Raw genomic sequence first — 27279 nt, forward strand, 5'->3', positions numbered from 1 at the left:
ATGCTGCCGATAGGTCAATAAACATGGCATGTTACCATATCCTTTTCAAAGCTATCTTTGATGTTCAGCACTTGATTGGTGCATCACTTGCCTAGGTGGAATCCAGATTGCTCTGGGATTAGGTGCTTTTAAATGAGTGGTGATAGGCAGTTTAAGATGAGATGCTCAGACAGCTTGTAGAGGTGACATAGTAGTGATATAGGCCTAAGGTTTTTCAGCTCTGTTGCATCCTTCCCTGGCTTCAGGAGTGCCACAACCCATGCTTGTTACCAGACCTTGGGTAGTTTGTATGTGTCTGAACATGTATTAAACAATTTGAGTAACCAGTTCTTTGTTGCTGGTTTTAAGTGTTTGTTTTGATCAGTGTGAATACCATCTAGACCAGTGGCTTTGCTACTCTGAAGGACATTACTTCGGGAGATTAATTTGGTCACTGCGTACTGTGCCCCAAAATTGTAAATTTTGGGGTGTTCTTGCTGCTTAAACAGTGTTTTGGGTTATTTGTTCAGTGCTGTGCCATTTTGTAGAAGGTGGTGTGCACTCTGATCTGCAGTAATATTGTAGTGTTGCTCTGCCTTCCTTGGGTCATTGTTAAGCTTCTGAATGGTTATCCATGCTTTCTTTCTGCTGTTGGTCATGTGCACACTTTCAACGAGATTCTGCCATGACTTGTTTTTCCTCCTTTAGTGCAGAGACCAGTTCTTCAAGAGCTATGATGGTATCCTCAGAGAATAGGTCTGCTTCAAACCTCTGCTTGTACACCTCTACCCCGATATAACGCGACCCGATATAACACGAATTCGGATATAATGCGGTAAAGCAGCGCTCCGGGGGTGGGGTGGGGGGGGCTGCACGCTCCGGCGGATCAAAGCAAGTTCGATATAACGCGGTTTCATCTATAACGCGGCAAGATTTTTTGGCTCCCAAGGACAACGTTATATTGGGGTAGAGGTGTATTTTGTATTCTGATCTGGTAACTTGGATGTTAGTCCTGGCACATAATTTGTTTTGCAGCCTCACAGAATACACTTCAAGACAACATGCTGGAATTGGTTCAGTTTTTCTTACAACAGCATCAAGGCCATTGGTGAAGCTCTTCCATTCTGCTTTCTTAAAACTAAAGCACTAGCAGACTGGTACTGAGTTCAGTGTTAAGGGTGCATTGATCTGGAATCAGACCCAAACTAAGATTGTTACATGAACCAGTTACGTTGTTGTAAACAAATGCCATATCAGGGTTATAGCCACGTTTCCCTTGGCTGCTGTTAAAAGAACTGGGGAGCTTGTGGTCATGAATTAAGCATGTGCATCTGCCCATGATTCAACCAGTTCACCATTTTCATCAGTTATGTTATAGCTTTATTTGACATGGTGACTTAAAGTCACCAATCACCCACATTTTGTCATGTGGACTAGTAAACTTGAATTATTTGTATGGCAGTTTGTAGACAGATGTGATAGAAATGCCACCAGTGTCTACAATCAGGTCTTCAATGTCATTATTAGGTGGACCAAAGTAGCCAATTTTAAGGCATCTACATAGAAAAGTGCTTAACTCCCAGAAGCTCCCATTGCTCTTAGGCCACTTCTGCTTAGGTGCCAAAGTTTAGACAACCATTTTTTTTAAATTTAAGCCTAAACTTTTAAGGACAGCGCACCAGAACATTATGGTCCTGGTAGAACAGGTGGTCTCCAGTTAGATTCTGAAGGCAGACAAAACAAAGATGGTCTCTATCTTCCTATCTGCAGGGTTTTTGGGGGAAGAAAACAGCCTCAACAGAAATTGAAATGCCACTTCTATTAAGGATGCCACTTCAGCATCAGCTGCCAAATGACTTCTCCAAAATGGGAATACATTCTAATATATTTGACCTTAGATTTAGTTTGCTCATCCTCTCCCTCTGGCTGGATTCCATCATCAACAGAAGCCACCATCTTTCTCCCCATTGTTTAAAACACTCCTGCTTCCTTGGCATGGTGTGGTGCGGGGTGGTGTGGTGACTGTGGCCAAAGCAGAGACCTTCCTTTGCTCTGGGGAAAGAGCTTATGCTGTTGAGCTCTAGGGCGTTGTGTGACTTTTTCTTGTGCTTTCTGGTGTTTGACTTTTATTTTTCTTTTGTCTATTACACAAGGGTTTTTTCTCAGCCCTTTCGGAATATCAGTTGCTTTTTTTAGGTTGGGGCTCCCATCTGGAACTTAACCTCAGGATGGTCCTATGCCTTTGATATGCAACTGAAGGAATAACGTGTAGGTAGATCCTTGTAACACCCCAGATCCTTCCCTTGGGAATAAGCAGTCAAATAGCAGAACAGACATCCTGCCAAGTGGCTCACTTACTCATTCAATAAGCATTTGAGAAGGGATCCTGTTTTTTTTTTTTTTTTCTTTAAGTGGATTGGACTAGGAGATTTGGGGGAATTTTTGGATTTCGTCCAAAGAATCCTCATTAAGATCCTTGAGCCCTTGTTACTGAAGAGGACCAACTTAGCTTCATTGTCTGGTGTGGGGAAGAGGATACAGCATGCTGTCCAGATTGAGTCCATTGCTAGTGTGATAGCAAAAAAGTTGCTTAGGCTTGGAGCAGCTGTGGAGTTTCCCCTTCTGCAGCTCTTGATATGATCTCTTTGCAGATGGAATGGCCCTTGGCCTTCAGCTTGCTTTGTTTTGCCTGCTCCACCATGATGTGGGATGGAACTACAGAAGAGAAGCTGCTCAGCAGGTGGCCTCTGTTAGGGGAACACAGATCTGGTAAGTTTGGTCTATGAGGAGATTCTACTTGCTTCTGCCCCAAAATAGGCTTTTAAAAGCTAGGATGCTAGAAGAAGCAGTAGCATTGAACTGCTACACTTTTTGTGCTGCTGGAGGCAGAGAATGTAATAGGAGGGCAAAGCAACATGGCCAGACATAGAGCATCATGGACAAGTTTGAACTGCATCCAGTATTTGCAAGGAGAGGGGCACAGACTCATTGAATCAGGGTGAGATCAATTCAGAAACATTCTATCAAGGATGCCGCTTGAGCATCAGCTGCCAAATGACTTCTCCAAAACGGGAATACATTCAAATGTATTTGTCCGTAGATTTAGTTTACTCATCCTCTTCCTCTGTTTGGAGTCCAAAACCAACAAAAGCCATCATCTTTACCTCACAATACACTTGAAAAATAGGCTGTTATTATTCGTCTCCCTTTTTGTAGTTGGAGTAATACAAACAGACACATTAAGTGATTTTTCTCAAGGAAAAAGAAGGAACCAGTTTGGGCTAGGATTAGCTGCCTGCTGTTCTTGAGTCCCAGTCCTGAGTTCAGACCACTGCTCATTCTCTCTATTTTAAATCACTCTAAACTAAAAAGTGACCTTAAATACATGTAAATGAAGTAGTTCGGAGCTAGTTTTACGATTCTAATGCATGAGTGTGTGAGGATAAGGTCAGAGTAACATAGGCATGTATGCCGTATGATGTACTAGGATCTGATTTGCTTCCATTTCCTCACACACGTATCTTCATTTTCTCTTTACCAAAATTTAAATACCTATAATTTTGGGGCAATAAGTAATAATTCTGTATTTACGGTACCCAATAATATACAGCTGCAAGTGCTACAAAGCATTGATGTTAGTCATTTGAAATTCTCTTCTGACTACATTGCTGCATTTGCCTTGGAGATAACTTTCCCCCACTGTCCTCAACAGCAGCAGCAGCAGCAATAAAAAGGAAAAACCTGTGCTATTCTACTCTGTTGAAGTAATTTTACAGTTCCTGATTAATATTGCTGTACCATGAATTAAACAGCAACCATTTCTCTGACTGGCTAATGGTTATCACACAAGGCACAGAACCCTCTTGAGTTGATTCAAATTAGACTTACAATAATGGAAAATAATCTAATTTATTTAATTTAGTCAAACTCAAGCCATCATAAACAATGTAGCAGATTTCATTTTTTGTGACAGGATAACTGATCTTCGGTTAATTTGTCTAATTGTAGGAGGTGGTTAAGGGTATTTACTTTAAATTTCTTATAGGCTTCTCAGAGATGAAATTAGTCTCTTGATATTATTCAAAAATAATGAAATCATACAATTTAAGACTGATTACATAGTATTTACCATTTGTCAAAGCTGTTTAGTATTTTAGATGACAACATGTGTCTTTGCATGTGATTAGAGTTTTTTTAAACAAACAAACAAAAAGTTTTTTTCCCCAAATGCCCCATACTTTAGAAAGTCAGACAGGCATTCAGATCATTTTCCTTATAGTCTTCCTGGCTCTCTCTCATCATCATAAAGACTTCTCTGCTACCAAAGACAATGATGAAACATGTAGCTGGTACGGGGAATCTTGCAAGCGGTATAATTTAAGGAATATATTATGTGGTTCTGTATATTATTTATGTATTTATTTTGTGAAACAATATCATAGCCAATTCATGAACATCCCTTACCTGCCCTCATATACTAGCTCCAATGCATAGCCATGAAAGTTATGTGCTTGTACTGTATTAGGACTCCATCCTATAAACCATTTTGTGAGTCTTGTTCTTAATACTGAATGAAAATTATAACTGTACTATTGACATCACAAAAACATGTTCAGTGGGCACTAACTGGGTCTCTTGCTTCCAGCCTCAGTTGAGCTGCCAAGGAATGAAGAGGCAGAGACTAAACCATACACCTAGAGTGCTCCCCTAAATGAGGAGAGAAGCATATTAGTTATGTAGTGTAGGAAAATGTGCAGTGTTACATCTCTTGCTGTATCTGTACAATGGTGATCTCCAATTTGGTCAGTATGGTACTTTTTACAAGTACCAAAAGCAATCAGTTTTCTAAAACTGATTCTACCCATTAACCTGTAAATGAAAAGCTTAACACAATGCAGCATGCTGCCTTCTTAAATTTTTAAAAACCTGACAGAATTAGAATATTAATGGCCTCATTTTCAGAAATGCTGAGCAACCCCAGCTCACACTGAAAACTGGACCATAAGTGCTCTCATTAAATATACTTGGCAAAAGGAAAATACCACAAAACTAACTATTTCTATTTTCTATCCAATAAAATGTGTAGGGAAACAAGGCGATTATAATGATTCCTTTATTATATATTTTCTTAATATATTTATATCTGGGCATGCACAATAATACTGCCACAATTGTGTCTAGTACAGCATTACAATGAAAAGATATCTGATACCTGAATTTTTTTGATTTTGTAAGTGTTTACTGCTACTATTGCCTTATTTGAAATGAACACTGGTTCTTTTTGTTCAATTAGACTTGCACAATATTTCACATCCAAAAACCACCACATACAAATTGGCATAAATGGCAATCTTTGAAAATTACATTACATTCAAGGAAAGATGTCACTGGTGAAGGAAGAATATCAAGTTTGTGTTACAGTCTCTGTATCACACCTGGATGGGGAATACTGAAATTCATTATCTAGCATTGCAAAGCATTCAGTTTTCAGAAGCATAGAGTAAATATCACAATCAAAATCAAATGCTTATGTCATCAAAATCAAATGCTTATATCGGAGGAGTAGCCGTGTTAGTTTGGATCTGTAAAAAGCGACAAAGAGTCCGGTGGCACCTTATAGACTAACAGATGTATTGGAGCATAAGCTTTCATGGGTGAATACCCACTTCGCCAGATGCATGCTTATGTTACTAAAACTCATCATTATTTTGGAGGGAGGCAAAGGCATAGCCTCTTTCCTTATGAAGAATCTGTCATGGTTGTATTAAAGCCATCATGTAATACCAAAAATATGTTGCAAGAATATTGAGTCATAAAAAAAAAAAATCAAGAAAATTTAGAATTAAGACTAGAATTCCATCTGTCATAACTAGCACCTAAATACTGAGTCATGTACAGTACGGTATATAAAACATGTTCTTGAAATTCTCATGCACAATGGATTCAAGGTTCAGTTAGCCTCTCAAAACCTAGATTGAAATGAAACATTGTTGTGTTTACATTTCAGACTTGTATTTAAGTATCCGTTTGTAACAAACACCCTGAATAAATATGTATTCAGTAGTCATTTATAACTTCTTTTGTCTCATCTTCCAGAACCACTAGTCCAAACAGAGCTTATACACACACACACACACACACACACACACAGGATGGGCATTAAGGATACTGCACTATTTAGACCATGGAGTTCTTAACATTAGGAATGTATTAATTAAATGTAATCAGACCACAGTATTAAAGTGTTGAAATCTATATTACTACTAAAACAACGAGGAGACTAACATTTATTTGGGCATAAGCTTTCATGCATCTGAAGAAGTCTGTTTTTTACCCACGAAAGCTTATGCCCAAATAAATCTGTTAGTCTTTAAGGTGCCACCGGACTCCTTGTTGTTTTTGTGGATACAGACTAACACAGCTACCCCCTGATACTATATTACTACTAAGTCAATCTACACGCAGAGATGCTGATTAACTTGCAGTGTTAATACAGCAAGTTAATTTAAGTGAATTTATTACTTATGAAAGGTGCTAGGGTAAGAGTTCTGGAGACTGAAGGACTATTTATACACAGAACAGGTACAACACAATGGGAGCAATATGAGCTTCCCTACACTGCCCTGCTAATATGTCTCAATCCTGACCTAGAGGAATGACCTCTAGGTGGTAAGAGGGGATAAGAGAGTACCAGGTTCAGTGCCTGGTCTCTCATTATTGCCAAAATTGCCAATTGTGATGGTCACTTTGCTGTCTGACCACCTACTCACCAGGGAGTGGACTGAGCCTGCCTACTCATCCAATATAGGTCACAGAACAATTAAGATGGTCAGTCCTTAAAAAGAAAAAGTTGAAGGAGAGAGTATATAGGTGGTTCTATCATTCCCTTACTTCTCACAGCTGATCATTTAATTTTTTAAAAAATATAAGCATAAGAGCACGCCATTTCTATTTCAAGGGCAAATATGCCAGCATTTCTCTCCTCTACCCCAATTTCAAAACCAAGATGGCACAGACTGTTGCTACCTACCTAAACTGGCTTTGAAACAGTGAGTTATTGGTAAAAGGTTTCACATTTCCACTGACCATCCCCTGGGCCATCTTGCTCTCTATGGTTTTTATTTCATGTACCAAATAAAAAGAAGAAGAAAGAAGAAAAGAAAAGAAAAACACACATCAATTTCATTTGCACTGCTGACACTTAAAAATCTCTCTTTAGTTAGGGACCTGTTGCAGTACAGAAAGATATTGCTTGATGCTTTTAGATTTCCCCTTATGCTATACAACCATTTTTCAAAAAATAAAGAGTCAGAACTGGGTCACATTAAGCAAGGATAATTAAACTTTTTGCTGTAGCAAAAGTTCAGTTTTATAAATATTTGGCAGCAACTTCAGCTCCACATTAAATCTTATTCTAAGCAAAAATGGAGCAGCAGAGGTGGAGGGGAGGTGCAAAAATACTTTGTTCATTCCCAGAACATGACAATCTGACTCACAGGAAGACTCTAAACCAGGGGTAGGCAACCTATGGCACGTGTGCCGAAGGCAGCACGCGAGCTGATATTCAGTGGCACTCACACTGCCCGGGTCCTGGCCACTGGTCCGGAGGGCTCTGCATTTTAATTTAATTTTAAATGAAGCTTCTTAAACATTTTAAAAACCTTATTTACTTTACATGCAACAATAGTTTAGTTATATATTATAGACTTATAGAAAGAGACCTTCTAAAAACATTAAAATGTTTTACTGGCATGCGAAACCTTAAATTAGAGTGAATAAATGAAGACTCGGCACACCACTTCTGAAAGGTTGCCGACCCCTGCTCTAAACCAAAATGGATACCACCTTTCCCCTTAAAAAACATGTCCAGAATGAACTGAACTCATTTTGACAATACAAGAATTTGACAAGAATATTAAATAAGAAAAGTTGTTAACAAATAGGTAGCAAAATATACAGACAGTATACACATTTAGCCAATTCTTGTCACTGAGTAAACTTGTTTCCAAAGCTAAATATTAACTGATTGTGGAGATGAACACTCTCTCTTCACCTGAGATGCTGTGTTTCAGGGAAGAGTTTTATGCAAACATAAAATTCGTAGTAGGTGCAGGTGCAGTAGCCACCATAAAATGCTTCTGACTAGTGGACTAACCGAACCCTCTTGCAAGAATAACTTTATTTTTTAAAAAGGCAATTTAGATCATTGTATATTTTAAATCATGGCTGCTGTAAAACTATAACACCTCAGTGTATTAAAAGGATCAAGAAACAAGCGCAACAATTGATCAAATTTTCATTTTTGTTTAATTTAGTAACTGTAGAATGAAACTGTTTCAAAGCAAGCTCTGCATTACTTCAAACAATCAAACATTTAACATAATTCTGAAGAAAAACCTCAGCCTCAATAAACACACAAATTAATTAAAAAACCTGTACATATGTATTTTTCAGGAAGAAACTCAAAGGTATGTACCACAAGGAATTTTAATATTAATTTCTGTAACCGACACACTACAATTTATAATCCATTTGTTGGAGATTATAGAGGGTTAAGGACACAAAAAGCCATGCAACAATACTTGGTAGAAAATGAAATAGTAAAGCAATTGTTTGATATAGTCAGTGCCAAATGAAGGCACTGAATTCCTTAAATAAAACAAATGCCAATATTATCATAAATCAGAAACACATTTATTGTCTTTCAGCTAAACTGGCTTCAATTACTTCTGTCTCTTTGAGCCAACCCTCTTGAAAGCCAGATACTTCCATGTTTCCTGTCCACTAAAAACCAGGATATTCATTTTCTTCTTTGCGTCTACGAAGATGGCTCAAGGCAGGTGTGTCCTTGTCATTTCTGAGTCAGAAAGCCCCTCTTCCTGAACAGAGGGTTCATAATCACCTGCATTATCAGCCAATTCAATGTCTTGCTCATCATTACTCTCTGCACTGTAATCAACTTCTTCAAGGAAGCGAGGCTCATCTTCATCCAGAACATATGTAGTGGGGCTGTAGTAAGACAACACACAATAGGTTGCATTAATCGCTTTCAAAGATTTAAATTCAGCTAGTCAGTTAGACAATGTACTTCCTTATCTTGAGCTAAATTAATAATTCAAAGTGATACTTGTTTTAATGTAAGAAAATCAGGCTAATAGGAATAATTAACCTGAATAATATAAACTGTGAGCCAAAATGACATTTATAAAGCTGACAAATTAATATCATGACAGGTTTCAGAGTAGCAGCCGTGTTAGTCTGTATCCGCAAAAAGAACGGGAGTACTTGTGGCACCTTAGAGACTAACAAATTTATTAGAGCATAAGCTTTCGTGGGCTACAACCCACTTCTTCGGATGCATAAGAATATTATGGACACACACTACATAGGATACATATGTAAAATATAAAAAAAATTATACACAATTTAAAAGTAATTGAACTGGAATAAGTTAGTTTTTTAGGTGCTATTATATAACATACACACTATGTATTAACTGTGATAGGGACTGGACAGATGTAAGAAAACACAGACCCTGCCCTTAAGAGCTTTCAATTTTAGTGTTTTAAATTATAAGCTCATTTTCAGATTGTAAACGTATATGTTTTAATTACAAAAAAAAGTTATTAATTAGTTTGGAAAATGTTACAAAGAGCACTTTGGACTAGTTTGTAAATGAAAACTCAAGTACTCACAAAGCAGGGTGTTAAGCCTTCTTTTGTATGCAAAATTATCAAGGTTATTTGCAAATTGCTAAAAACTTTCTCATACTTTGCATAGATTCCTTTTTAAAAGTCTCATCTTAAATCCTGCAGTTCACAGGCAGCAGTTAACTTTAGGAAGCTGGGTAAGTGACTATGGGATATTCAAAATGGATTCTACAGTAATGTGCTAAACTAATTTCTTCCAAGATTCTAAAATGGTTATTGACCATTAGAGTAAACCCAAGAAGACTGAAAATGTGCCTTTTTCACCACCCGAAAGTTTCCTATTATGAGAAAAAAATAAAAAGTGAATTTTTCATCCCCAGCTTTATTATTCTCCCTTGGGACACAGGATAAAGCTATTTGCTTAAAAGCACTAAATGCTTCTAAATATTTCATAAGGTAAATAGCTCTGAGTTCCGAGGAGGTCCCAGAAAGGATCTGCAACTTCTCCATTTTAATTCATAATTAAATCATACAGATTCTCCATTAGGTTTGCCAAATGTTTCTACATTGGAGGAGCGGGAACTAAGGAATCTATAATAACCAGATACAACTCATAAAAACACAACAGGTGTGTTAGGAACATGTAGGGTGCTCTGGGTTATTGTGTTAGGATCATTAAACAAAGCATTTCAAACAAAGTTATACATTTGAATTTTTACAAGTTTTTCTTGAGGTACACTATAGGATCTCTTGACAGTAGCTCTGCATTTATTTCATTACTGTTTCCACTCTAAAGCTCTTTTAGAGGGCAAGCAAAGGACCATTTTAATCTTCAATGGGCTGAAATTTGGTGCAAATATTTTTCACTGAGCTTATTCTCTGTCCGTTCAAACCTCAAGTCAAGTGTGCAACTTACAGCTAAGATTCACATACTGGGAACATGACAAAAAACCTGGACTTCTTTTAGTTTAAAAAAGGTTTTAAAAGTACTGAAAATCAAAGTCCTAACAAATTAAATTGGCACACAAAAAAGAGGCTAGGCTACTGCATATTACATTTACGCTTTAAAATTTTCAGAATAAGGGTTAAGAGCTTATTGTGCTTAATAAATACTGCAAAAAGAAATGCAATACAAAACTAAATGTGTCCAACAATTGTTATTTAATATTCTGGTAGCACCTACAGGCCCCAACTAGGGCCAAGGCTAATTATGCTAGATGTTGAACATACATATATTGGGGTGTCTGCCCTAATTAGTTTACATTCCAAAAAGACAAGCAACATATGAAGGGTTAAGGAGAAGGATACAATCAGGTACTTCGACTGACACAAATAAACTTATAATGAGACTGTTATTCTAGTGCCTTTACATGAGGCTCACAAGGCACTTTACAAGCATTAATGAATTAAGTCTTCAAGGTATCCTCATTTTACAGATAGGGAAACTGAGGTACAACATTGCACTGAACATCTGTGGCAGAGCCAGTAACAGAAGCCAGATCTCCTGACTCCCCATCCCGTGATTTAACAATGTGACTATTTCTTCCTCTAGAAAATCATAATCCACCAACACCTAGTTCATTTGAAGGAAAACAGGTTGAAATTTTCATTCAACTCTTTGGAAAATTACTCGCTGCAAGAAACCACACTCAAAACACCTCTCATCTCAACAAGTGTATAGACTATTCTGGGATTTCTGCTTCGGATCACTCAACACAGATATTGATTTGCTAGGTTACACATACAAGGAGTTCCCACTGCAATTGCAGGATATTCTGTGTAATTCAATTCACAGGAAATGCAGCCATTAATTCTGAACTCTGCCCTCATTAACTCAGTTGTGAGAACTCAAAGTTTAACAGAACTTATATTTGCAGTGCAAATGACATGTTTTTCTAGCCAGTGCTAGCATGAAGTTAAGGTATAAAAATGTATTAAAATAGACACTTATAAAATTGATTTGTTTAGTTGCATGTAGCTTCGGACAACAGCGAATGCAATGGAGTCTTCTGCAAGAGATACTCTCTCCATAAGATAAGTTTACTGTAGTTTTTAAAAAAATTATTACACACATACACAGTCCAGAACATGTTGCAACTGTCTTGATGATTATGCAGGGAACTGGACATTTCAGCAAGCCACCTTCACTTCTAGGAGCTTACATTCTGTTTACCAAGTGACAGACTATGTCCCAGTCTACATTCTGAATTCTGTGTTGCAATACACATACAAGACAGTGTAAGATATACAGAAAATTATTGCTATTTTAACTCAGTTTTAGGTCAACAACTAGCAAGTAGTATTAAGAACAAGTCAATACTGCAGCTTTGTCTCAAAAGAGGCATCAGGTAACATTTAGGTAAGCCAAGTTTTAATCTTAACATGATCATCTTTTTAAAATCCAGGGAACGAAGCAGAGTAATATAATGCACCACATTAGACATTTGCAATTGCCAATCTGCGCTCAAATCTCAGGTTAGAAATGTAAGGGTAGTTTAATCTTTGATTAAATTTTTACTAATCATAACACTATCAATACAATAATTATTTTTCTCCACTCAGGAGAAGTCCAGTACTAGAAAAGTTAATTACAGGTCAGGATTAGCAAAGCTACATGGAGAAGCTTGCCTAAATATCTGCCCCTATTAAGTCTGGCTCCGAAATTATTTTCATTTTAACACGTTTACCTGGCTCTCAATGCACCCACTGTGCTACTATTGCCCATTCACATTCTACTGAAATCAATATATTAGAATGTGCTTATTTTGTCTACATGTTTCATTTCCTTCTGTACCCATCATAAAGGTATCCGAGGGTCTGGTACAGTTAACAGTCAACAGGCCCTTCGATGGCTCTATTTCTGATGTAGTTAATTTATCATATCATCCTTTGATATTTGTTCTTCAAAATTCTTCTTAGCCCTCTTTAATCTGTATTTTAGAATGCATCTAACAACATTTAGACTCTACTCCACTGTTCTCACTTGTGCTGGATTTCTACATTTTTTGTGACTCGAACACTTGAACCTTGCTGTTTAATCAATTTAGTTTTTTTAATATCATGACATATCTTGGGACTCAATGTTTTTTAGCTGCCTTCCATGCTGATTCTGTGGATTTTAATTTCCTAACTTTTCCCTTGAGTTGTTTCTAATTAACATACTCAATAATCCCTCCTCCTCTATCATCTTTTGCTTTCCTTTTTAAAACAAAAAATTAATAATAAATTGGTTTATTATTATTAAGATTGGTGGTTTGTCATGGATTCCACAATGTGTGTGCTTTCTTTAAAGTCACAGCTGTTCAAGTGACCCCTTTAAAACTTCTTTAGTGTTCGGATATTTTATTTAAATTTAATTTTTACCCTTACAAGCGTGAAGATAAACTTCTCAATGAAAACTAAGTGTAACTGATGAGTGTTGCAGGACTCAGACTCTCAAACAAACAGTGCTTTTCAAAAGCTACCCTTCCTTTATACAACGTGTTTAGAGATGACAGGAAATCTAGAAAATCATGTAATTTTAAAATGCATAAAATGCTTTATCAAAACAAGACCTACTATAATTTTTCTAATAATTTTAGCAATATTTTATGTTATGTATTTTTCCTATTTGAATGAATGTTTTGGTATACTTACCAATAAAAATACACTAATCTGTTTGAAAAAAGTTGTGATTTCCCCCCCAGCTAAAATAGCTATTTTTGCCACAACAAACTCATGATTTTTCGTTTTGTTTTTTTCCTGATACAAAACACCAGTCTCATTTTTCATTATTCAAATGCTTCAGCTGCAGGAGAAGTCAACCTTGAAGGAAGCAAAAATTTTCTATAACTGTTATTAAAACACACTTGCACCAGGATATTTACAGTGCTTTACAAGAAGAGATTGAGATAGTTTCTGCCCAAAGACTGAAAGTTACACCAGCACATAGTATCAGTGAGAGTCAGAAATATAACTGGCAAGGAACCCGTGATTGCTGCCAAAGGAGTTTTGACAGGGAAGTAAAAGTGGGAGGAGAGGAGTCAGGGAGTAGTGCAAAGGAACCAGCTTTCCATGTCCTCAGTTCCTTAGAATTTACCCAGAGATCTCTGGATAGCCAAGCTCTTGGAAGGCCATGCTCCTACAGTAGTTAAAAAATCCCTCCCTTGGAGGCAATATCACTCATGGAACTCAACTTACATCTACTTATGGAGTTCCCTTGAGTAATTTGCCCCTTTTGAAAAGCAGTTAGGTGTCCAACTTCTATTCACAATCAAAAGGAGCTGGGTGCCATCAACCTTCCCACAAAGTGAGATGGGGATGTAAGCAGTTGTAGCTCTCCTCTCATTTCTAGAGCTTGTCTCCTCCTTGCCATTTCCCCAAATTTCCTCTTTGTTAACTCTGAGAAAGTAATATGAGAAATCCTAAAGCTCAATCTGTGTCTGCTATAATTAAACCAAATCTATAAACTGAAAACACTGGATAATCTAGAACAGTGGTTCTCAACTTTTCCAGATTACTGTACCTCTTTCAGGAGTTACATTTGTCTTGCATACTCCCAAGTTTCACCTCACTTAAAAATACTTGCAAAATCAGGCAAAAATACAAAAGTATCACAGCACACTATAACTGAACAATTGCTTACTTTTTCATTGGAATATAAATATTGTACTTACATTTCAGTGTATACTATATAGAGCAGTATAAAACAAGTCATTGTCTGTATGAAATTTTTGTTTGTAGTAACTTTGCTAGTGCTTTTTATGTAGTCTGTTGTAAAACTAGGAAAATATCTAGATGAGTTGATGTACCCCCTGGAAGATCTCTGTGTACCCTTGGTTGAGAACCACTAACCTAGAACATACTGAGTGAGCCTTATAGAACTGAACAAGGCACCAGAATTTCTGAACAAGGTCAAGTCATCAGGCAAAGATAGATAATGCGAATAAATTCCACTAGTTATGACCAGAATCATGTTTTTGTTTCATTGCATTCATAGAACCCATCAAACCTGTCAGCATCACAACCATATTTCTTACTACAGGACCATTATTACATGTAGTCTAATGGTTTCTCTTTGGGGAAACTGGGGGAAAATACTGGAAAAAGAGTTCAAAATAATTAAAGGAAAATAAATTATGTAAGTGTTTAATTCATCGCCTAAAATGTTAAAGTGCATTACCAGAGGGAAATAAATCTAGTTATTGCTCTCTTTTTTTGTAAATCAAACATACTGCTGACTCAGTTGAAAATGCTTTGGTTAACTTAAGGTAAGTACATCCAGATGTAATGAAATACTGAAAAGTACTTTAAAATGTTGGCCTGTCCTCTTTCTCCCAAGTTAAGGAAGAGGAGGGCTTGTGTCCCAGTTGGAATATTTGTGGTAAATAAGGTAACAGTTACTGTACATACCTTTCTGAAGTTGCTGATGTAATAATATGTCTGAGACAACAAAAAAATCTCCTTTTTCAAAGACGAAATATGGATGCATTCAGAAGCAGCGTAATTACTATGTTTCATTAATTACACTGCTTCTGAATGCATCCATCTTTCGTCTTTGAAAAAGGAGATTTTTTTGTTGTCTCAGACATATTATATCAGCAACTTCAGAAAAGTATGTACAGTAACTGTTACCTTATTTACCACAAATATTTCAACTGGGACACTATGGCCTTGAACTATTTCCCAGGCACTATGGAAGGAGGAATTTATCTTGAACAGAAAGGTTTCTGGAGCTATAAAAGATTAACATCATTTCTTAGGACAACAGCAGCATGGTTCTTGTATAGACAAGGGAAGTAATTCCATAACCTGCCTTTTGGAGGTAAATGGTTTTGTCTTGTATAACCTGTCATTTGATTAATCTTGTCCTTTGATGATACTCAAACGGAGAGTCCAACATGCCTATCTACAGAATGCCACTAGGACTTGTATCCGTGTTTCCATCATGTTGATTGTAGGTCTCCAATCAACTATTCTGAGAAACTCCAATGTAGCTGAAATCACCATAACTTTGTGATTATTATTATACTTACATTACAGTAGCATTTAGAGGTCAGGACCCATTGTCCTAGGAATGGTACAAATAAAGAGGCAGTCCTGCCCCAAAGAGAATTCTATTTTACATTTCACCAGAAATGTAAAAATGTCCCAGATCAATGTATGACATTCCTGGTTGAGTTCCTGGTTGTCTGGATACCAGAAGCTAAGAGAATTCATGCTGAACTACACTTCTCTTTGAATGATTGGCTGTTGACTATTGGTGTTCGTGGTCTGGATGAAGGAGCCCCTGCTTCAAGGGATCCGGTCTTTTCTGTAGGTCCAGTATGGGTTCCTTGGCTGTATAGGAAGTCCTGCCTTTTGGGCAGTAGAGAATTAAGAGGACTTCAACTCTCTCTGGTTTCCTCTTTTCTGTATCCTTTATGTGAATTCTCTTGAAAACAAATTCTTCTCTGCCCAGTGCATTATTTCCATTGCCACAGAGAAGCTTCGACCTCTGCTTACTTTCTGATTTTGGAAGGGATACAATATACATGCCTCAATTATAAACCAGCCTCTAACGGGAGGCAGGAGAATACTTCCCTGTGAGCACAGAATAGCTCACTATTTGGCTTCTTATACCTTCTTCTGACATAGATGGTACTGGCCAGCATCATAAGCAGGATACTGACTAATTGGATCACTGGCTCGATCCCATATGGCCATGTCAGAGAGAGAGAGAGAGAGAGAGAGTTTTGTTCAGACACGCCACTGTCAATCCCCTGTCCTCAGGAGAAGCTTTCGTAGATGTATTTTGAGAAACCCACTCACAGGATGAAACCAGCAATCCTGCCCACTGGAGATAATTGGCTATGGATGAGCATTGCCAGGAAATGACTGATGCAAGGAAGTTTTGGATCTATGCAAATCTTCATGATGATAAAATTACAGTTTGAGCCATCCTTGTTTTGACCCCTGGATGAGCAATTCATTGGGTTCAAAGCTCTTCAGGATTTTAAACAACTGGCGGTTATTAATCCTTTTAAGCAGCTGTCCAGTTGTTACCCGGGGTTCTTTCAACCCAAAGCTCTTGGTAACTTTTACTCTGTGCGAGGTGGTGTCGGGAAATAAATCAGGGGAGACATGGCCATCCGACCGATGGCTGGCACAAACAATACAACGCAAGAGTGCTTTCACTTAAAGCTAAACTTTACTTAGTCTCAAGCACTTACACACGTCTGCAACAGGTTAGTAAAACACCTCCAACCCTTGATAATTACCAAAGCTGAGTGAGGCTCTTGAGAGACACAGCGGCAGGCTTCCAGTGACGAAATCTTCCATCTGCTGGTGGGGACTGCAAGATGTATCCAGAGGGAGAGTCCAAACGAGTCCAACTGCCTCAAACTTTTCCCCCTTATTTATACATTAGTAATAGAATGACATGTCTCTTAAAGAAAACTTAAGTAAGCAGTTTCAATGGTCAAGCAAGAGGTTTCGTCTGATTATTGATTAACCAGGTGTGGGTTTTTTTCCCCAAGTTTGCAGCCTTAAGGCCCCAATAGACATTCCTGGGGCATATCCTGCTCTTTTAAAATGCATGTATCAGCAACTTCAACACAATTCTTATCAGGAAGGACGCGGGGTCAAGCTGCCCTTTCTGTGGCACCCAAAACCCCCTCCCCTCCCCTCCCCTGCCTTGGTTAAGCTAAACCTGCTGACTAGGCTTCTTTTAGCAATAAGCCATAGTGGTTTCAGGCACTTTACTGGTTTGTTAAAATCAACCCGTACACAGTTACAAATGTTTTTTCCCCCCGCAGGGCAGGGCACCGATTTGTATGTTGTCTATGCATGTGTAATTTGCAACCTGTGCCCTGCTGTGACTACTACTAGCCACGTCTGAAGACTTTGGGTGTGGAGAGTAGATTAGAAAGAAGGGATTTTGAGCTCTCACATACGAATGCTCGTTTCATCATTGTCACACTGAGAATTTTGTTGGTCTGGTAGAAAATGTAATTAGGTTTGCTTGGAAGCTTCTGCTCCAGATTTTTACCTCTGCTAAAGTAACAGTTCCTTCTTGGATACTCGGGTGCTTCATAGTGACCAATGGATTTTTATGCTGGCTTTCATAGAGGCCTCAACCCTCACTGTTATCTCAGCTACTAATTTCTCTACTGTTCCTCCAAACAGCTTCTCACTGTATGCTTATATGCACAAGATATCAGAGATGGTGTCTCTACAAAATCATGCATCAAATAATGTTTGAAAGGAAAGATATATTATTAATATTAATGAATTCCTGGCAAGCCACTGGCATCCTGTCCTGGAAAAGTCATGCACAGAAAGTTTGTTGGGGTGAGTGGCGGGGTGCTGAGGTGTTTGGTGCATGCGTGGTACTTCCCCTGGCTGTTTATACTCAACCGAGGAAGGGTATTGGTACAAATATGTTGTCTGTAGAAGTAAGTTGCTAGATATCTCCAGGAACCTGAAAGGTTGCCTGCCTGATCCCACAGGTTAACTACCTAAAAACTACCTGAAGTGCTCCCTATGCTTTAATGTGCACTCAAAGCCTGTGGAGTAGGGAAGGGGTTGAGAGACAGGGAGACCCATTCCCACCTTTCCTGCACTGGAGGTGTGGCTCCTCAGGGGAGGAGAGGGGACCTGAGCTGCCAGTCCAACTCAGAGCCCTGTGCGCTGGCAGGCTATGTATTTCACCCTATGTAGAGCCTGTGAATGTCACCGCACGTAGGGAATGCTGCTTCGATTCAGTGCAGTGCTTACAGGACAGTTTACATTGCCCGAGGGGGGCAGAGGACTCGAAGAGGGGAGGTGCTGAAGTGGCACATCTGGCTGACTGAAACATCTGTGCTACCAAATACCCAACCCAGGAGAGGAATGATTGATTATAGGTCGCTAGTGCACAAAAATGCAAATTAAAGTTAGAATACAAAATTGTTGGGAGAAATTGAATTGCCAATTTTTTCTACCAACAGCAGCAGAAAATCTGGGGGCCTGCGATGAAGGGTGGCACTTACTCCTGGAGCCTTCAGAACAACACTGGACCTCCTCCCAATTCCAGAAGCGGGGGGTCATTAATGCATGAGTAATGAATGAGAAAAGCTGTACAGTAGAAATGAAACTGTTCCACTAATGCCTGATTTGAGATATCACCAATGGCTTCTTGCAAAAGAGTGGAAAGATTTTAGGACTATGCTGTTTATGTGCAAGGATTAGGTCAAAATACCCCCTTATAAAAAGGGGCCCCCACTTGGTTTTATGCCTTTATTCAGTGATGCGACATATGTCACTTAAACAGTACTCAATGGTTTGAAAGTTTTTATCATCAGAGAGATATTCCCTGTACCTAGCGGGATCTGATTCTGCTCCCACTGATTTTAATGGAAACTGCCATTGAAATCAATGGAACAGGATCAGACTCAGAGGTATACACTGGTAGAACTGGTTATGACAATCAAACAGGCAGAAGCCTTTAAAAAAAAAAATCACACACAAACATTAATTAGCTTTAATGCAGCATTAAGACAGAAACAAGTTGTCAAAAGCCAGTCTATTCCACAAGTTAAAGGATGTTCCCACACATTTTATATTACACACACACAGGTTTATATGTGAAAGTAGTACATTTTGCAGTTTTTAATACAATATGACTAAGTGAAAATAATGGAAGCAACTTAACATTTAGAATTTCCTGACTTGAGTGCTAATGTTATATTAAGACAACATTTAACTTCCCATGACTTTTAAAGAAAAAGAATGAAAGAAGTGAGAAAAATATGAAGTATTTGGCTTCAAGTTCCTTGATCCGAGGCATAATATGAATGCTCCCCACTATGGAAAAAATAAGTTACTGAAGCACCGTGCCCCCGTGGCACTAACAGAAGCACTCTTAACTGGTCCAATTCCTTTCATGAATAACCATTTGGCTGCAATGCTCACTCTCTCTACCAAGGCCCTTACATGGGGAATCCTAAATATGTTTTTGAAAGGTTCTTTGCAGCTGCATCCAACTTCAAAATATTCATTAATTTAAAAGTGACTGAACCATTCTTCAAAGCTGGCTTGATTTTTTTTTTGTAGGTGTCACTGAAAGACAAGCTACATTTGAAGTTTCTAGCCTCAGTCCTTTGCAAGTTATCAGAGAGCAAAATTTTCTGATTGAAATTTATGAGCAAAACGTATACTTTATTACCAAGTAGCTCAAAAACAAAATCACCTGATTTCACTCCAAATTCCTCAAATTTAAGGCAAAAATTATGAGTAACTGAAAAGCAAGGTTAGAATGGAAATCAGAATTCAACCTTAACAATAGCAGGTGTTTAGATTATGTTGTGTATATACACACACACACACACACACACACACACACGACAGAACTCTGCTGAGATGAGTTATACCAGAGAATTATTTCAAAAACAGTCAAGCATCAGAAAAGTAGTAATAATTCTTGCACAAATTTAATACATTATCAAAATCTATATGTTGAGTGATATAAAAAGGATAGAATGGAACAGGAAAAGGTTCACAAAAGGGCAACAAAAGAAAATCAAGGTTGTGGAATAGCTTACATATGAGGAGAGACCAAAAAGATTAGGGCTGCTCAGCTTAGAAAAGAAACAACTAAGGAGGAATATGATAGAGGTCTACAAAATCCTGAATGGTGTGGACAAAGTGAATAGAGATGCATTATTTACCTCTTCACACAATACAGAAATCAGGAGTCACCTGAGGAAATTAACAGGCAACAGGCTTAATACAAACAAGAGGAAGCATTTTTTCCACACAATGCACAACTAACTTGTGGAATATATTTCATTGGCACGCTGTGAGCACCAAAAGTATAACTGGGCTCAAAAAAAACTGGATAAGTTCATAGAGGATAGATCCATCAGTGGCTATTAATCAAGATGGTCAGGGGCACAATCTCATACTTGAGGCGACCCTAAACCTCTGGCTTACAGAAGTCAGGACTGGACAACACGGTGAATCACTCCATAATTGCCCTGTTCTGTACACTTCCTCTGAAGCTCTAGTATGGGCCACAGTAGGAGATAGGAAACCTGACAGGATGTATCATGATCTGACCCAGTATGGCAGCTCTTATGTGCTTGTATTATCTTTTATAACTATTCTAGGAGTACTGTTATTTCACAACAAACTATATATCCACCTTGTGCACGTCATTTTACAGAATAGCTTACAATTTTGACTTTATCAGGATGGTTAAAAGAGGTTTTAAGCACCTCCCATGTGTTATTTCCCATCACACCTCCTACATTTTCACTTTTATTCTCAACCTTTCAGTGATGTTAGCTGTCCCTCCCTCCAAGGCCAAATGCAACTTCTCTCACAGCTCATTAAGGTTACTTCCCATATTGTAGTTAGAGCTGTTGCATCAGTGAATGACAAGAGGTGTTCATTCCTCCCTACCTTCCTGCATTTAGGTCACTACAGACCTTTGTGAGGTGCTCCATCCCCATGGGGGAGACCAGCCTGTTACCTCCACAACATTGCAGATCCCTGCAACAATACTAGCTTTGTCTTCACTGCTAAAAAATGTGTTTTTACTGTGAGATAACTAGTGTGTGATAGCTATCCTGCTGTAAACTCCTACTGGAGACATGGCACTGTAGTTTAACCAAGAGGCAAAATAAATATCAACCCCGAGTGAAGGGTATAGTGTCGACCTCCCCTGCTTGCCTCACAGAAAAACTACAGGGAGGGAGCTTGTTTTCACTGGGATTTTACAATGAGATAACTATCGCACATTAGTTATTGCACTGGAAGTAACCATCATTTTTTAGCAGCAAAGACGAGCAAAGATTAGGCTCTATCCGACATGGCAAAGTGGTAGACTAGGAGCAGCCAATCATCTGCTATGTTTCCTGCACTATTACTACATAGTCTCATTTTCCTAGTTGCATTTTGATTATTTGATTTACAGAATACTGTAATAAATTGCTTTCCTCTGTACAATTTATTGTGATCAACAGAAGCAGGATGACTGGCTGCTGACCTGGAAAAGTTGAGATAACACATGTGATGTGGAAAGTGTTTAGCTAACAGATTACTATATTGTATTGTCTTCATCAAAAATTTGAAACACATACTTTTCATGTGACAGCAACAACATAAGAGGTGTTTATATGTGGCTATTACTTAAAAATACAGGAATTTTGAGTTTGGAGATTTTGTATCATAGGACCTATGTAGTTCCCCATATACACCGGGTGGCTGCCATAGGGGACACACAGATTATTTTTTATTAAGAAAAGTAAGGATTGGTACATGAATTAAAAAATCACGGTAATGTTTTCATACATTTGAAAATAGCTAAGAGATCAAATTTGAGCCCTAGAGGTGTTTGTTTTTAAACGTGGAGTCTTCAGTGTTCTCATAAGACTGTATTTATAATGGTTGTCAAGGGCATGTAAAACACTGGATAGCGGTATTCTATTGTTTTTAATTGCATAAATCAAAATAAAGGGAACAAAAAGAGAAAAACAAACAGATATTGTAAATTGAGCCAACAGTTTCTTGTAACTTTTTTTTTTTTTTTAAAGGATCAGTTTACTAACAAAGTCTAAAAACCATGTGAATAACCACTTGAAGTTGTGTTACTCTCTTTACTGCAGAGAAACATACACCTGTTTTTAGGTAGAATGAAGGGCTCACAAAGGGCAGCTACACAATCCAGAAGCAGAATGGATTAAAAACAAACCACTGCACGCAGTGTCTGACAAACTAGCCCTACAATCCTGTCACATGCCTGCGAGGTCCCACAAGTTCTCATTTAATTAGCTGGGGTAAAAGGAACAGCTGGAATGCATTTAACATGGCAAATCTCCAACACTTCAATTCTATTGTCATTCTGGGGGGTGGCAATCCAGAGGCTATTTATGAATTATTAAAAACAGCCTGACAAACTTTATGCCAATGTAACTGGGGGTGTGACCTGTGGTGTCTGTGTAATTAATCCTTCCATGGTTACTAAGATTTCAAATATACAGTACTTCACTGCTTCTGTATGCATTCACAGAAAATGATAGAAATCTTAGCAACAGTTATTTAGCTGCACTCTAGGGCATAATAGATAACTTTTAAGCTGTTTCTTTTATCCGTCTCTTCTTTTAAGCATAGTCTTCCACTATTTAAAAAAATTGAAGGAAACATTTTTTTACTAGGGGGAAAAAATGGTAATTTTTGAAAGGAGACATACTACAGACACACTGTGATTTAGTGATAAAGCACAGGGCAGGGAATTGAGGCCTCCCTTGTGGTATTATAAAATTGGCTGCGTGTGTTATGGATTGCTTTCTTCTCTCAAAAGGATCATGTATTGGCTAATAGAAGAGGCAGCATGCCAGATAAAATGGACCAATAGTATTCTTGTTGGGCATTTTCTGTGTTCCTCAGGATTAACCCACAATGCGTTGTTCCCACAAAGTGAGAAAAAGTTATGCTATTTCTTATAAAATACAGCACAAACTAATTCACAAGTCTGCATAAACTTAACCCTGTCTTAGGAGCATTTGGAAATCCCCTTCTAAGCAACAAAATTATTTTCCCCCACACACTAAATGTATCTAATATAGCTCAAAGCACATGCAGCATTTATCTATCACTGGCCCTGCTTTACAACCAGTTTAAAGAATTCTGGCTCATCTTTGCCAACATACTTTTGCTACCTCAGTGCACAAGTATGGCACCAGGTAAAACTGCAGCTAAAGAAAGTTCAGGCAAACCTCATGCTGCAGCCTGATCTCAAAGAGACATCCTGGATTTCCTTGGCTTTTGTGGGGGAAAAGTGCAGTGCAAATCCAGCTATGTAAACATTAAAAACGCAGCGCTTTGGTTTTCCAATATGATTGTCCAAATTCAAACCAAATTTCTTGCATGCTGTGCTTGGATTATGGGGTAGAAAAGTAGACAGTATGCTGCTGGCTATGGTGGCTTGGCTTTGTACTGACTTGCAGAAGAAGGGAGCGGAAATCACCCTTTTCCACCTGTGGAGTTCAAGGGCATCCCTTTTGTCCTGGCACGATCTTGATAAAGTTTTCAAACAGGCATTCTTTACTCTTTGATTGCACATTTCTAGGACGGGCTGCCATGGTGTCTCTCATCATGGTAGGGCACTTTCCCATACCACTCTGCCATGAGCTTCAGTGCTAACAGAGCTGTTGAAAGCCCAGCAACATATGGACCCAGGAAAACTTGAGCAGTTGCCTTCTCTGGGCCTTAGCACCCTCATGAGTGATATAGGCAGTGATGATTTTGGCTGATGTAAGTATAGCAATACTGACTTCCCTATCCCTACAGTTATTACCGGGGATTCCCTACAATCTACCCCAGCCTTCATGGCTACATTCTCACATACTTACCATGCTGATAACTGCTGCACAGCCCCATACCAAGCCTGACTTCATATCTGCATGAAGATCTTTATAGTAAAGTTTTAGGGAGTTTTGTCACTTATCTTTTCCTGTTTGCTAACCTTTTAAATCTAACAATGTCTTTCTGACAGTTGATCAGTGGCCTTGGCTGAGGTATCCTTGAGGGGCACCTCCTACAGGCCCGGCCTTGATTAGGAGAATGAAGAAACAGACAAGGAACGACATGTTCATTCATCTGTTCAGGAGCGCTGAGGCCAGTGCACAATGTAGCTAATGCTAAAATAGATATAGGATAAGGCTATAAGTAGGATAGCAATACTGGGTATAATATTGAGAGGGGTGTATTTGCTTATAATAAGTATATAGGTAAGAGGTAGGGGTGGATTAAGGCTGTAACACAAGACCTACAGGCCCCAGGTCTGTAAGATATTTAGCTTAGTCAAACAGGGCCTTCGACCTGAATTAGGCTGGCATGAGCAGCTGACCCATAAATAAACTTACAGCCACACAAAAAAGTGTTCTGTTTCAGTACATACATGTGTTAATGCTGATATTTAAGAAATGTATATTGCAATGTACCAGCTAAAGCCAGCTAGAATATTCTTGGGATTTTTGCAGACATGGGGTGTCAGCAACATGCTAACCACAAGCTGTTTGGTGTCTGAGTAATGTAAACATTATTATAATAAGGGGGACTAACAAGTTAGCTTATGAAAACTGGGGCACCCCAAATGTAGTGGGGTGTGAAAGTATAGATAAGTACATGAATATGTATGAACCAAAATGGGTATCAGCATAACTCATTATAAAAGGTATTACCTGGCCTATGTGCCATGGGAGACATCAGGATGACTACCGCTAGTGATGACAAAGATGATGAAGATAATGACTGTCACTCTGGGGTTCCCCAGCAGATGTGAGCGATACCAATCTAATATCGGTGGTAATCTTCCTGATGCTGTAGCCTCTCAGGAGACCAAACCCTTAGCTACCACTTAATGATCTGATTCTAAAAGATCAATCAATAATCAATACACCAATTCATCAATTAGGCTACAAGAAGAAACTAGGGAATGCTCATTTGAGGAAAAAGACAGAAGGACCTAGAGGTGCACAGGAAACTGCACCAAGGTATTATACAGCTCCTCAGACAGCAAACCCAAGTGCTACAAAGCTTTATGGAGCAAAACTCCAGAAGACTTGCACACCAGCAGCCATTACACTGCATGTACATTTCTATCTTCCTGGGACCTGGGCCATATTCGTTCCCTGCCAGCATAGCATGCCACATTATCACTTCCACTGAACCCAGTGGAAAACAAGAAGAATTGCTATTTGTATTTATACACGGACCTGTGATTCATGCAGAAGCTATCAGCACCTTGCACTTTGTTCTTAAATGATTTACAAGTATTTTTGTTGATTGTTACTGCCCAGTAGTTTTACTTTGTGAAAATCCTGGTTTACATACTGTCTTACACAACAGACGTGACCACCCCCCCCTAAATCTGATTCCCCTCAGAGTCATGAAATGTGTTAACAATTCATTTAAAATTCATATACAAGCCAAGTGCAGTTTATTCATGAAGAGACACAAACTAACAAAAACAGCATGCTGCCTGACTATGACACAACTGTCACTCTTACGGCCTCCTTCAGCCATATAGCAGCTCAATGTGCTCAAGCGGCTAGTCATTAAAAAGAAAAAAAGAAAAAAAAAAAATCAACTGTCATTCCACGTCTCCTCCTCCCCCCACCCTGCCAAGAATATTCCCCCCATTGCTGAGCAATTAGATAAAACACAATATTAAATAATAGAAATATTTGGCTCACTGAGATCCAGGCTACTCATGAGGTATCTCCAGAGTACTTTCAGTCTACCAAATGCACATTCAACTGTCATCCTGCAACTGTTCAGATGACAGTTCAGTCTCTCCTTCCTGTTGTCCAAGTGCCCAGTGTATGGCTTCATGAGCCAGGAAAACAAAGGGTAGCCTGGGTCCCCAACAGTTTGCATTACAACCTCACTGATATAAATGTGCCATTCCAAGAAAAGTGTCCCTGCTTGCAGCTTTTCAAAAATCCTGTATCCCTAAAGATGCAAGCATCATGCACTTTCCCTGACTATCCAGAGATAACGTCAGTGATACATCCCTGGTGATCCATCACACTTTTGTAAGTCAGGAAAAGTAACAGTTTCTGATTATGTACACAGAAGCAAAGTTTGGAGGGCAGGGGGAGGGGCAAATACACATCCTGTCGCTCCACCACAATTTTTGAAGTCCATTGAATTGAATCCCTTTCTTCTTTCCTGAACTTTGCCCAGACTCACAATCCTGGGCAGCAGGACAAGCTCAACAACCATGCACACCTGGATGACTACTGCCCCCTCCATAGACTTGCCAATGTCAAACTGACTGCCCACTGACAGATAGCAATCAGGGCCACAAACGTCCACAGCACAACGACTACCTGTTTCTCCACCGTCAAAGCAGCTCTCATTTTGGCATCTCTATACAGGAAGGCTTACATGAGCTCAGCATACTACTCCAGGCCTTCCATATCTGAAAGCTCTGCAGCCACTGATAATCCTCCCAGATATGCATCACAATCCAGTCCCACCTCTCGGTGCTTGTTTCATGAGCCCAGAAGCACTGCGCTAATGCGCTAACAGCTGGCAATTTTCATTCAACTATCCACATAATCCACGCTTTCTCAGTATTCTCATTTTCACTGCTCTATGACCGGCCTCTGCGATAGTTAAAGTTCCACAAACACAGAACAATCAGGTTCTCTGTCTCTAAAACAGACATGAGAACTCCACTGACCTGTTCAGCATCCATGATTCTGCTGAAGTGGCAGAGAGATTAAAAACTGACACAAGGAAGAGCAGATTATGGGATGGAAGGGAGGAACTGTGGGAATTTAAAAAAAAGTACCAAAAAAAATATTTAGGGGCTGGAACAGAGGGAACTGTGGGAACCTGACACCCCAAAGTTCCCACAATTTCTTGAGAGGAATGCTGGTGTCCCACAATGCACTACAAAAGTGGTGCACAAGGCTGTGCACTGGATAGCAGCATAGGAAACATAGAGATGTCTATCCACAGGACATCATGTCTTGTGTCGATACAACCTCGTGCTGGGAGGATGCATGCACCAGAAAAGGCAGCCAAGTGTGCACATGCCCTAGTGAGGTTACCATGTCAGCAGCTATATATCGGCACAAATGCTACTGGGAAGACTTTCTGGTGTAGACATGGCCTAAGTGGACTGTTTTCTGAT

At 38.9% G+C, this 27279-nt stretch overlaps 1 protein-coding gene across 4 annotated transcripts in view; it reads right to left on the reverse strand.

The window, feature by feature from the left end:
• Nucleotides 1–7777: 7777 nt before the first annotated feature.
• AGTPBP1 (ATP/GTP binding protein 1) overlaps nucleotides 7778–27279 on the reverse strand; it is a 128224-nt gene continuing 108722 nt past the window's right edge. For all 4 annotated transcript variants that reach the window (XM_026652394.2, XM_026652392.2, XM_029911709.1 and 1 more), the window contains one exon: nucleotides 7778–8988. In XM_026652394.2, the coding sequence (XP_026508179.1) occupies nucleotides 8811–8988 (178 nt within the window). In that variant the 3' untranslated portion in view covers nucleotides 7778–8810. The remainder of the gene's footprint in view (nucleotides 8989–27279) is intronic.

Source organism: Terrapene carolina, unplaced genomic scaffold (genome assembly GCF_002925995.2).
Source record: "Terrapene carolina triunguis isolate 2854851 unplaced genomic scaffold, T_m_triunguis-2.0 Scaffold113, whole genome shotgun sequence".
Lineage (NCBI taxonomy): Eukaryota > Metazoa > Chordata > Testudines > Emydidae > Terrapene > Terrapene triunguis.